General features: G+C 32.1%; 1 protein-coding gene and 1 pseudogene across 2 annotated transcripts; one reads left to right on the forward strand and one right to left on the reverse strand.

Moving 5' to 3' along the window:
* The first annotated feature begins 5,520 nt into the window (after window positions 1–5,520).
* Window positions 5,521–7,112, forward strand: LOC143627261 (RNA-binding NOB1-like protein; annotated as a pseudogene). The gene is made up of 4 exons (XR_013152563.1): window positions 5,521–6,426; window positions 6,504–6,672; window positions 6,746–6,862; window positions 6,966–7,112. The product of XR_013152563.1 is annotated as an RNA-binding NOB1-like protein (transcript).
* Window positions 7,113–7,322: 210 nt separating this feature from the next.
* On the reverse strand, window positions 7,323–10,060 carry LOC143627227 (tetraspanin-10-like). Its single transcript, XM_077097100.1, has 11 exons — window positions 9,754–10,060; window positions 8,915–9,027; window positions 8,717–8,771; window positions 8,563–8,618; window positions 8,409–8,456; window positions 8,277–8,325; window positions 8,099–8,182; window positions 7,948–8,015; window positions 7,715–7,840; window positions 7,555–7,630; window positions 7,323–7,482 (listed from the first exon to the last, which is right to left on the reverse strand). Exons 1-11 carry the CDS (start codon window positions 9,805–9,807, stop codon window positions 7,417–7,419), a joined length of 795 nt encoding a protein of 264 aa, XP_076953215.1. The 5' UTR covers window positions 9,808–10,060; the 3' UTR covers window positions 7,323–7,416.
* Between the last annotated feature and the right edge of the window lie 3,964 nt (window positions 10,061–14,024).

Below are 14,024 nucleotides of genomic sequence, written 5' to 3' on the forward strand. Positions count from 1 at the left end.
ACCAGAAATATATTATATGGTTTGGTTTTGGTTTACAAAAATTGGAAACCGTTACTGGCGGTTTGGTTCACGGTTTGACCAAAAAACCGCGACCCTATATATCTTCTGCAGATTTCCTTATGCAGGCGACCTGAATTTTCAGTCTAGTTGGCTCGCAACTTGTTTTATTTGTTCTACTAAACTTTAACCGAAAATTAAATATGAAAACTGCTTTTATCGGCTGGTAAAAACCGAACTGTAACGATACGGAATTAACTAACATGGCTGAAAATTATTTGTTTAAATGGTAGATATGGGATGAATGAAAATGCGATTACTACTTTCTGGTTTAGATTAACTTTGTATGAGATTTAAGACTTTTGTTATTTGCTTTTGCAGGTTTACAGAAGCAGCTTTACTTCTGCATGACATTTGTGTTTTACTGAATCTGAATGTTTCATTAAATACGTTTTGGATATATTTTTTTCCTTGTTTTGAGTTCGTATTGATTAGATATGTTGTTTTGATCTTGATAAAGATTTTTTGTTTAGTATTCTTGATTTGGGTATCCGTTCAAGTCCCGGATCGATAATGAAACACGAATTAAACGACTAACTCTTGTTTATGTTAATCACTAAATATAACTCAAAACAATGATTACAACTTTAAAACCATAACTCGGTTTGACTTTTGATGAACCCTAACTCGGTTATATCATGTTTACCATCTATAATGTTTAACCATAACTCAGTTTATATAGACTAACCTAATTTGTTAGCTAAGAAATTACTAAATATAATATAACCCTAATTATAACCCCATAAATCCATTACATATTAATGAATCGCACATGCTCATTAGATCCAACCCGATTACTTACACGTGACGTACCTATTAAATTAGAAATTACGTTCAACATCCGTCTTGATATTCGAATCCAGGATATTGAAACCCCTAGCAAAATATAACTTCATATTCACACTGCTTTAAAAATAACATTATTGTTATTATTGTTCTTTTCATTTTATTTAATATAGTATTTGACTTCTTTTTAAAATTATTACTCCACATAGGATGCCATGTCACTTTTCTTATTACATCATCACCTATGACAGGTGACCCTTTTCTATATTATAACACACGACCCGTAAAATTTTACAAAATTTTGAAAAATGAATTATTGTGTGATACGAGTTTCGAACCCAAGACCTCATATTTCAAACCAACGGTGTTTATCAACTCCACTAAAGTGGTAATTGTGTTAGATTTTTTTACTTAACATATATAAATGTAATTCTCTTTAAGTATAAAACCAAAATTATATTTAATTGTTAACATTTCCATAATTCACAATATCACATTGTTTTCACATCTCTTTAACACAACCATTTAAGATTGTTCATCATTTCTCTTTTTATTTTAAAGTATAACATCTTTTTATTTATTTTATTTTACAACTAAGCCTTATTCTTTGTAAAATTAGTTTTTAAATCTGTAACAGCATTTTGTTATAACAATATCGGTATATATGTTTTATTTTTTAAATAATCAAAAGACTAATGGTTTTCAACTTAAAGTTATAGTGCATAGTATATTAAAAACTTATTAAAAAAGTCATAAATAAAAATTATTATATGAAATAACAAAATTTAAGTGTTACATATAAATATTTTTTAAATTTTATTATATTTTTCACCCGTGTAGAACACGGACTCTAACCTAGTATTAGCATCATAGTAAACTAAAAGCCAGCTGTCACCATATGATGATTTGTTTTGCAAGTTTAAATTAGTTTTCCAGTAACTCTTAAAAAACATTAAAATTAAGGGTCAAACGTGACAAGTTTACACACACTAGTGGAAAAATGCTTTTAGTGACATGCGTCTTATGACACGCAATGATTTATGACAAGCAAATGTAGTGTCATTAAAAAATTGTTATATTTTTTAAAATTTAAAATATTTATGACACTTTTATAGGGAAAGTTAACTTACAATTGAAACACACTTGTTCACGCCTAGGGTTTCTTAATTGGAGTTTATTGAAGTTACAATTTCAGGTGTACGCCTTCAATTTTACATTGTTCTACTGCTAATTGCTAATTTCATAAGCGGCTAGGGTTTCATGGACTGTTAATTTATTGTTAGTTTTCAATTCAAGTTTCTGAGTGCTTGAAAAACTGAATTTATTGTTTTCTAAATGTTAAAATATGAATGCTGATCTTGATCATATGGATTTTTTTATTACTTTTATTTTGAAATTGTGATGATTATTAAACGACATTGGGTTGTTATAACTTTTAGGGTTGTTAGTGCTGCTTAGGACCGTTTTTATGGTTGTTTGGGGCTGTTTACGGGCTGGTCTTGCACATGGATTGTGGTTCATAAAAACCCCGTCTGGTTATTCATCGATAATGCTTTCTTTAAGGAAGGATACTTGGACATTGGTGTTGTAGTGTTGAGTGTTGTATGTTTGCTACATAATTATCCCAAAATACAAGTTATAAAAACATATTATTTGTTTATTATTTTCTACATGGTGTTTATAGAAACATATTATTTGTTTATTATTTTCTACATGGTGTTGTATTGTATAAAAAAATGTCCATTTAGGTATAAAGTTTGATTTTGTTTTCAGTCATGGTGTAAGTAGAAACAAATGGTCATGGATGAATCATGGATTTCGTCTGATATATTATCAAATGCATAGAAACAAATATTCGAAACAGGAACCATAACGATGTAAACAAATTTGTAGTCACCTAGATGGCAAACAATGTGCTTTAGCTAATTGATCGATCAATAGTGGTCAGATATTGTTTTGATAACTAACTGATCTTATGTTTTTAATGGTATGCTTGTTTGATTAAGACACAATATTTCCATAATTGATGCACTATTTGACTTATGTGATTTCGTGAGATTGTTGCTACAATCTTAATCCAGAATTCCGTGAGATTGTTAAGGCAATCTTAAACCTTTTTTACTAAGGATATTGGGTTCACGGAAAATATTAGAATTATTTTGTGATTGTTGCAACACTCTTTTATATTTGTTTTTGAAAGTATGTATGTAGTACAAATTGTTGTGTACGGATTTATAGAGATGTGGTAAAATCCTTAATCCTATACCGTGACATAAGATGTGGATTTATAGAGATGTTGTACAATCTTAAATCCTATACCATGATACAAGATGAATGGTTTATGTTTCAATCATTCGATTTAAGACGGTTTTTTCAATCGTTATATTCTAATTTGTGTGTTAGAGTGGGTTTATTGGTGTAAACTTATGTTCTTTGTGTACATTAAATTCTCAAACGGGCATGTAAGACCGGATGTATTTTATAAGCAATACATTTTGTAAATGTTTCATTTCCTAAAATGCGTGTTAGAAATTCTTACAAGTAATAAATTGTATGGATTAAAACATTTGTCCAAATGTCTCGTTTCTTAAAATGAGTGTTAGAAGTAGTTTATTTTATATAAACTAATAAGCCTTATAATGATTTTTGTAATCATTTATTTCGTAATGAGTGTGTTTTATAACGGTTTATGTAATCGTTTATTCCTAACGAGTGTGTTAGAAAATAGTGCACGCAGACGTCCATTGGGTGCATTTTAGTAAAATAATGAACAAAGACTTCCGGGTCTATTTATATTCAAGTCACCAATAATAAAGCATTAACAAGGTATTAATGGAGCGACTTTTGGGTATACACTAGAAAAACCAACAATTTAAAGGTTTTGTCTCAGCGTGTAATGTTTCTTGAATGTATAGTTTTTCCTCTAACGTGCGCGTTAGAATCGTTAAGTTCTAACATGTTTGTTAGAAATTTTCTATCTTATAAACCATACGGACCGGAAATTTTTATGTAAATATTTAATTATCCAGCGTATGCGTTAAAACAATTAGTAATGGTTCCTTTTACAGATTGCATCCTTGGAAAATGTCACATGTAAACGTCTAGTTTTATAAAGTGCACGTTATATCACGTTTTTACTAGAAACCGTTTTAGTACATGGGTATTAAATCTAAAACGCATAAAACCGTTTGATATTTTATGTTTCTATTTTATAAACCCTTATTTATATTAATATAACATATTGCAAAACTATAGAAATGTTTTAGAATGATTTTTAAACAAAGTTTTTCATATTCAAAAGGGTTCGATACTCTTGCTAAAAGTAGTATATGTTAAGCTCATATAACGTTCTCAAGGATACTCTAAGGTGGAATACAACTTCATGTTGTGTGATGATGCGTGCGTGCGGTGTGGTAAAATAATATAATGGATGGGGTTTTAGCTTTGCACAAGATCGTGTTTTAAATTTATAAAAGAGATTTCTACTAAAACTAAACACACACAAAATAGGCAAGTGTACCTATCGTATATGTAGAATAGTATTGGTAAGAACCAAGTATCGATCCGTGGACACAAATGTTTCCAATAGTGAATCTTCGTTTTAATGTAATCAGAGAGTTTTAATCATTTTGGGTTGATTTTTGAACTTTTTATAAAATATAAATACTTATATATAATATATATGTGATAAGAAGAGAAATTCTAAACGAGTAATTCATTTATATGAAGGTTACCATCTAAGATCAATAATCCACTCCATTGTTCCTTGATGATTATTAAGTAAACATATGATAAACTTGTTCTAATAATATATGATAGAATAGTCCATCCTTTCTAAGTGAACATATTTTATGATATAAAAGAAAGTAGCATGCGTATTTTCAAGTCCATCCTATGCTTAATATCATCCTACCACGAGAATGTCAATTTAAGTAGACAAGCAGTTTGGTAAAGTAGAACGATTAGGATTGACTTCGATTTCTCAAATACCAACCCTAACAACTTCGAGTGGTTGTAGTTAACTCACACAACCTCCCCTTGGTTGATTAGATTATGTTATAGTTACACATTCCATTAACATATGACCTATTTAACTAGCATGATAACCTAAGCAATCGTGCTAACAATATTATTTTAGAATTATCAAAACTAGAGAAATAGATTATAGCTTATATCACATCATTTCTAAATACAACATAATGATCCATGTTTTATCTTAAATATGTTATCAAAGTATTCTTTTAACCATTTCTAGTCACCAAGAACATGAGTGAACATGAATGATTTTTAGTCATAAACTTTGATGGATTGAGTTAAAGTGATAAAACATTTCTTTATTAATGGATAATTGCAAAATAACCATGTACTTTACCAAACTAAATCACATGTTTCACATAATCATCAAGTAAAACTATTGGTGCATGATGCCAGTAGTTCATTTATCTCGTGTTTATTTGTGTCTGTAATCGTTACATTGTTTGTTTTGTGTTGAACGTGTTAATTTCCTAACAAGTTCGGTTTGGTTTTTCAGTTTTAATTACATGTAAAACCAAATCGAAAGTTTGGTCTTTTACAAAAACATAAGACCAAACCGTTTGTTTTTATTTCAGCTTGGTCATATCAACTTGTTTTTTTCTATCTCATGCACACCCTTAGTTGTTAGTCGTCTCATCTGCCATGTTATGTATAAATTATAAAAAACAATTGGTTGAAAGAATATATTGTTTTCCAGTTATTAGCTTAACTGGAGATGCACAAACACTTTCAGATGTTGACCTTAAGCTCAATGCGTTGACTTATACATTGGAGTCCCAGATTCACGGAACGAGCCATCTTCCCCCGATTCGGGCTGTAAATGTAAAACGGTTGCCCGGATGGGGATCAAATGTTCCTAACTTGGCTCATTAGAACATGCAGTTGGCGACGGTTCCGGGCCCGAGTCAAGAATCTTACCTTTGAAAGATCTGAACTTGAATGTTGTTAATGGAAGTAAGGAACCAAATAATGAAAGCAAGTGGATCGGAGCAGCAGGATGATGGTGGTTTTGGTAAACCTCGAAGAAGAAACAAGTTGTGATCCAAGGGAAGAAGATGGTTGCCGAAGGGATTGATTCGTCTTTGGGTCAGTTTGATGATGATAATGCAGCTGATAGGCTGCCTGCTGTGAGTCGAAGCACTCATAGGCGGTTTCTTAGAGACGTGAAATGCATGAATCGTCCGAAAAAGATGCTCAAAATGGTGATGAAGGACATGTTGATGATGATACTCATGGTGATAATAATTTGCCCGATCTAATTCATGAGAATTCTAAAGAAGGAAACAATGGTGATGATGATATTTCAGCGGTTTTGGATCAAATGAGGCTCGAAGAAGATGTGAATGAAGAGTCGGAACATGTGGATGCTAATAGTGAGGTGTCATCTTATGTGGATGATGACAGTAGTGAGCAAAGTTGAATGTTGAGATCACTTTCTGAATCAAGTGTTGCGTGTGCTACTGGTGATTACGCAATGCAAAATGTTATTCTGCAAATGGGCTTACGGTTGGTTGCGCCAGGTGGGATGCAAATTCGTGAGCTGCACAGGTATGTGTTTGTTTTCTCTTGTGATTTAGCTCGTTGGGTAACAACGGGTCAAAATGCGTAATACTTTGGATTTGCAGGTGGATACTGAAATGTCATGCATGTTTTAAAGTGACAATGGAGATTGGCAGGATTTTTTGTCCAAGTTCTGGGAATGGCGGGACTTTAAGGAAGGTTGTGGTTACTGTTGGTGAAAATGGAACTATAATTGCAGCTCGTCGTCCACGTGTATCTTTACAAGGCACAAAGGTGAGCGTTTTAGTATAATATATATTAATATCGCATATTATCGAAGATTAGTTACTAATTGTGGTTTATGCAGTTTTCATTGCCTCTTCGACAAGGAGGAAGAGACGCGATAACGAAGAACCCTATTCTACGCGAGGATCAACTTCCAAATAAGTATTTGCATCCCAAGACAAAGATGAAGAACAAAGAGGTAAATATTTCATAATCTGACCATTCTAATCGACATTTTTCGAGTAAACGGGTGCCATTATTTATACGATTAAATCTTAATTTCATGTGATTGAATGTTGTAGGTGGATAACATATTTGCTACAAATGACATATTTACTCATCATACCGACAAGAGGGCTCCTTTGCAGCCGCCAGTAAGGAAAGCTCTTGCGGTTTTCAGTGGAAAGAGGAACCCAAATGACAATCATTATTCGCGTGCTAAGCATTAGAGTTGTTTTCTTAAATCACATAAGTTTGTATTAAGAACTTGATTCACATGAATGAAGTTTGGATTTTAAAGAAAGAATAGACAGCAAAATAGTTGATGCGTTACGGGCTTGCCCGAACCCGACTTGACCCGTTAGACAGACCCATTTAAAAACAAAGATGGATTTGATTTGAAGTAAACGTCAAAAAACCAACCAAATTCCATGAAAAAACTATGTAACATCTTTACACTGTTCTTGTTTCCAGATCAGATTATAGTAAAATAATCACCACCTACATAGAGAACTATATAATTTGAGTCCGGTTTTAATATTTTGAGCGGCTACTTGCAGCATTCCGTCTAGCGCAGCATCCCACGAAGTAGATTATAGACTGTAAAACGTCAAAGTTTAAAACTATTATCAACTCTCACTGAAAGTTTGATGCTTTATGATAAAGGCTTACCAAGACAACGAACAAAACCACATTAAAAATGGCAACCACACGCCATTCGATTTTCATGTACTCTGCTACAGCAGCCCTGTAAATCCAATACAGTATTAAAATCATAGACTACAAATAATAATGAAGAATAAAATCTTATAGGAGAAAAAAAGAAGCTTACTTGCAGGAGTCACAGTTGTAGCATTTTACTACTTTTGAGTTCTTGTAAAGTTTGCAGTCCTTAACAGGACTAAGTGGATGGAAGCTCAAGTCATAGTGAGAGGCATTCACAGCAGGATAACCACACCTAAAACATTAAATTTGAGTTCAAATCTGGATCATGTTTTGTCTGTAACGACTAACGAGTCAGGCGGATAAGACCAAAATACACTAGAAAAGATTTAAGAAACCTACTGAGACGGTGGTCTGCAACAACCAGCTTCAATCGGTGTCAGTTTTGCAGACTTGTATTGTTTGAGAGTCTGCTTAGAACATGTTATTAGTCATATTCTTGAAATGAATCGGTTAATTAGAACCGAAAAGGGGAGGGGTGAAATTAACAGACCTTGTATTTTTTAGATAGGTTAATACAATCATCAGCTTTAACAAGACAACTTTGAAGGTGCTTCCAATTATGAGTATTATTCAACTGAAACACAGATCAAGTAATCAAGAAACAACTCATTTAGCATTTAAGTTTTCAAGATTTCATGCTAGGAACTAGACTTTAAATGGATGCTTACTTCGTTTAGAAACCATTTATTGTAATCTTGAAGATGATACTCCTTGAATCTGACGACATAAACAAGATAATGAATTCTAAACTTGTCAAAGAAATAATACAATGGTGGAAGAAATAGCCCTTTAAATCTCACCTCAAACCCGCAACATAATGACCGGAGGCGTTGTTAGTTATAATAAAACTGCAACAGAAAATGAGAAAATGAATAATACCGCATACTACAAATATAGATTCACATCTGAAATGTTTTATTTTTCTCAATCTCTGAAAATGCATAATATACTTACGCCAATACGGTAAAAACAAGGATTCCTAACAAAATCAAGCAGAGGATGATCAAATACTGCAAGATATTTAAGCTTTTAGTATCAGTGACAGTAAAACTGCAAAAACAAAAAGAAAAACAATATTTTGAAAAAGAATCACCAAACATGAACATACCATCCATAACAATATAGAGCTGTTCTTTAGCGCCCCTAAAAACCCGATGATTGATCTGAAACTCAGAACACAAACCGCATTAACAAAAGAGGTACAGTTTAACTTTAGATATTGAAATGCATGCATTATATTCAGCTTTAAGTCATAACTCATGAGGAAGTCATATCAATAAAATAAAGAAAACTGTGAATATCTTACATCACGAATATTAGAGCACCAAGAACCAAAACAGGAAGAGTGAGCGATTTTCTACAACCATCATGATGAATGCTAATCCACACGCCAAACACGATCACGCCCACAGCTACAAACTACACATTAAAAAACTATGGTACATATATGCAATATCATAAACAATCAAGCTTCAAAAATCAAGAATTTGAGCCAAAAGAACCACAACAGCTAGAAATAAAGGTAGTGCATCGGGCTCTAAATGAACCGTACAGAACCGAACAAGGCCTTGTTCACATTTGTTTGTTAAGCTTTTACCGGACAAGTGAAGGGTTCACGCACACCTAACCGAACGAAATTATGTGATTGTGTCTGTTTATTAAAAAAATAATGGTTCGCGAACACATATAAGATTTATTTGATTTAGCTAAATGAGAATGGTAAGTGTTGTCCGGCTACCAAGTTTGTGTTGGTGTATTTTTAACATCCATATACATACATTAATTTTACATATAAATTAATCACAAAATACTCATATATCTTTTTGCTTTATAGTTAATAAATAATAGCTTTGCTTAAATATATATGATAAGATTTGAAAAATCATTAAATAAAATTAAAAAATTTAAAGAACAAACATAAACCGATGTAAACGCACGAACACAATTATACGAACATGGCCTCTGTTCATGTTCACTCATTTAGTTAATCGAACGAACATAAACGAACTTCTCCGGACGTTAACAATAAACAAAAACTTAGCACAAGCATTTTAACAAACACCTAGAGTGCATCCATAACAAATATTCCTATTACCACCAATAAACATCTAAAAGAATTAAAAAAATAATAACAATAAAGCATACCATAGTAACAAAATTAATCCATCTGATGACAAACGTGCTAACTCCTGTGCTCATTTTTTCCCTTTTGAATCAATACAAACAAGCAATCAAAATCCAATATTATTTTGAAGGTGACTTGCACTTTGAAAAAAGGAGGCGGCAAAGCAACATATTGGATAAAGACGGAAACTTTGAGGGTATTTTGGGGAATTGGCAAGTGGGTTTGGTTTCATTCACATGATTTACGGCTTTACGCTAATGGAAAGCTTGAAAAGTGACAAGTTCTTGTTTATGAATAACAGACAGTGGTGCACAAACAGAAAGTGGCGATCTTCAAGATTTTAGTTAAAGAGTGGTTTTTTTTCCGAGTTTTACCCAATGTTGTAAAAGTAGGTCTACAAGGCCAGGTACTCGCTCCAAGATATGGTGCTGAGGGGAGTTTCTTTAACTCCGACTAGTTACTAAAAATTGTTCAAATGTGGTCCAGAAATACATATAGTCGGTTAACTTGGGCCTATTTTAACTTAAAAATACAACATAATTCGTATTTTTATATTATTAAATAACGAATATCATTTTTTTTTAATTAATGATTAACATTTTTTAGAATAATTTTGTATTTAAAAATGTAGTTCTCTTATTTATATTGATATTCACTTATTTTATTATAAATATTGATAAACTTATGATATTTGAAATATATATATTACCCAAAAAATTAATTACTTATTTATCATGTCCGAGTACTCCCTCCAAGGGGTCGGCCGCCTAGCGACTTTTACAACATTGGTTTTACCTACTATTTCCAGCATATTCTAAAAATACCTACTTAAAACTAATTGGAACGAGCAAAAGACATAGCCAAACGAGTAGTTTCTATAACCACTTAAACGAAGGCGCGGAGACAAAAAAACAAAAGCCTATATACCCGTCTTTGTTAGTTTACCTCCTAATAATAGGGGGAAACTAGTAGGGAGAGACTTTTGTCTTTTTGTTCATGTATCTTTATCTTTGTTTAAGTGGTTTTGGAAACTACTCGTTTGGCTGTCTTTTGCACGTCCCGACTAGTTTTAAGTGAGTTTTTGAGAATTGTTGAAAATAGAAAAATAAAAACTCTGTAAATGCGTATTTTTAGAATTTTCTCATATAATAAGGTTTTCTATTTGATACCCTTGAAATATTAACATTGTTCATTTTATTCCTAAACATATCACTTTGATTAGGGCCGTGAACCAGCCGACTCAAGCTTGAACTCGGTTCATGAGTAGTTTTCCATGGTTAAGTCAAGTTCAGCCCGTTGATTATTTATATATACACATATAAGTTTGTGTATATTGAATTGATATATTTATATATCATATAAATTATTATGTATGTGTGTGTGTAAAAACACAAATTCGAAACCCGAAGCATTGGTGTAGATAATGGTTTTTTTTTATTATTAATTTTATTTTTTGTAATCTTATATCTCAAACCCGAATCATTGGATGTTTAATGTGTGATCAAACTTAATCGTGCTAACATGATGTGTGTGATACTAGATCAAGATCAAGTCTCGCGATGGATGAACGCATAAAGGATTTTAATGTGGATGGTTAATGTTTTCAAGCTATAGGGTGTTGATATAACCATAACTTTAGTGTCATTTTCATTACAATAATTTGTAATTAAATAAAGTTGGCATGTGTTAAGTTACATCCAAATAAGTTTTGAAAAATGTTGGGATCATTTTCCGCAAGTTAAACATGTAATCAAGTTTTACATAATATGGGTATTACTCCGTATATTATTTAATATATTAATAAAATACATGAATAGAGGTAAGTAAGCATCTTTAGTCTCGAAAGCCTAGTTAAACTCGATACGTAAAGTTTGGGCTTGATTCAAGCTATGACGAACCAATTTCAAGTAACTTACAATCAACTCATTTTTTTTCACCCCTAATTTTTTTTATCCTTCTAGCTTAGTTGTATGTTATTATGTATCAGTTAGGACTTAAACTCTTAAAGTTAGAAGAGACTAACTGTAAATTAATGTAATTTTTTCTAATTCTACAATAACTCTTATAATAGTCATTTTGTCGTATAATATTAAAGAAAAGCCCAACAATAGATATATATGATATCTAATTTATTACTTTTATACTTGTTATTAAAATCAACTTTTTAACCTTTTTATTATGGAAACCAAGACATGCATTTTTTTTTCCGTCCAAAAAGTAATAAAAATGACATGTAATAAAAGTGCTTATGATTTCAGACTCTTCAAATAAAGAGACATAAAGTTATTGCTTTAGTGATGAAGGGGGCCTGGTTTCCTCGTTACTATGAATAGACAACATGAATCTTTTTTAAGGAACGTGCACGTGCCTTGAAGAAGCCTTGCATACATTTGGTCATGATATTTGATATTCCTAGTTAACCCTTTGGTTCGGTGGGTGCTAACCATTGGCCACTTCGGTTCAGTGTGTGTATCCGCCCCTTGTCCTTGATCATACCTTGTGCTGCTACAAGGATGACATCAGTTTTTCTTTTCTTTTCTTCATGTAATTAACTAAAAAACAAGTCTTTGTATATATATAAAGTATGTTTTAGTCTTTCAGATTAAAGTGTTTTATGAAATCAATAAAAGAATAAGATAACAAGTTCTTCACCAATGTGATATAACAAAAGAATTTTTTATATGTAGGAGTTGAATCATTAACATGCATGATTGTAATGGAATTGCAACTCTTTTTGAAAGATTGTGACCCTTGATTATAATTATCGGTTATATAAGGAACATGCAAATAATATTTTTCATCCTTTAGGTTTATCTTAAATTGTTGATTGCATCATTTATGTTAATTACAGCGAACGCCATTTAGTTTGGAACCTCTCTAATTCCACAGCATATTTGTGTTGTTGATTATGCGTTGATCCATACTTGTTGATGTCGATTTTCATTGCTAGCAATTTCTAGGCTTGAATTACATAGTTGTAATTATAGTTACAACTTTGTTGATCATGTTTGACTTGTGATGATTCATTAAGTGTATAGTGGCATGTGTGTGGTATATGGTCATTTTTAGTAAACAAGTAATTACTCATGTGATGATTCATTAAGTGTATAGTGGCACATATGTAGTATATGATCATTCTAGTGTCTGGCTAGTGTGTCATGTTTTAATATAGCTAGTGTTTGTGATAATTCATTAAGTGTATAGTTTTCATTAAGTAAGAAGTCAATATAATGAATCAACTACCTTATGTTAATAAGATCATCCGTAATGTGACATTTTAGAGACAAATAAAGCCCTCACACCGACCCTGAGCATCATAGAGGTGTTAAGGGGCATGGACGTTTTCACAATAGCTCTATATATGACTTAAAAGTTAAAACGGTAATTATTGAAGGATATTAACTAGCTAGTACGTATGGTCGTGTTAGCAACGACTATTGCTACCAAGTTTGTTTTTATTTTGCGATAATGAAGGGGTGTGGGCCCATTATACTTGAAATACAAAAGGAAAAAAGAAAGCTACTAGATGTCTAAGACATTTTTGAATAACTACTAATCTTTCAAAATAAATAAATAAATAAATGCTATAGTCGTATTAAGTATTAGAGTGTATGGAAGGTCCTTTTCAACTAGAAATGATTTGAGGGTTGAACCCATACATTACATTAGTTAGGTGTGTGAATTTGCTATTAAAAGAACTTAGAGTTTTGAAACATGTATACAATTACAAGTACACCTAACATGGAAAAACAAAAAAGAAAGAAAATATTAAATTAAAAAACCAATGAATTCAAATATGCACCATGAGATGTAGTAGACAAAGCCATATGCTAGCTACCAGCTGCTAGTTTTGATTCATAAACTATGGGGTATTGTACTTTGTATTGGACCCATAGAATCCTCAATCCTACAAAAACCTTTCCTTTTTAAACACTTTACAGTTTACACCACACAATCAAACTCATTTTTAGTAAGTAAGAGTTACAAACATTTCCATTTTTGTCAAGCTTTGTAGTAAAAAAAATGGATGTGTATATCTGGGAAGAATACATGGTGAAGCGAAGACAGGAGAAGAAGGCCGCTGCGGGTGCAAAGGGAGCGGGATCCAACGATGGTAAGAATGGTAAAAATGGTGAAAAGACGGGCAAAAAAGGCCACTCGTCACCACATGTTCGTTCAAATGAGTACGCATTCGGAGACAATTCGGTTATCATTTTTTGCTTCTCGCCTTGATCAGATCGAACAGCACTTTGTCTCTTAGTATATCAGATTATCGGTGTTATATATATTA

The sequence above is a fragment of the Bidens hawaiensis genome, unplaced genomic scaffold (assembly GCF_021521415.1).
Source record: "Bidens hawaiensis isolate Kalapana, Puna unplaced genomic scaffold, B.hawaiensis_p1.1 tig00004618_1, whole genome shotgun sequence".
In the NCBI taxonomy this organism is placed as follows: domain Eukaryota; kingdom Viridiplantae; phylum Streptophyta; class Magnoliopsida; order Asterales; family Asteraceae; genus Bidens; species Bidens hawaiensis.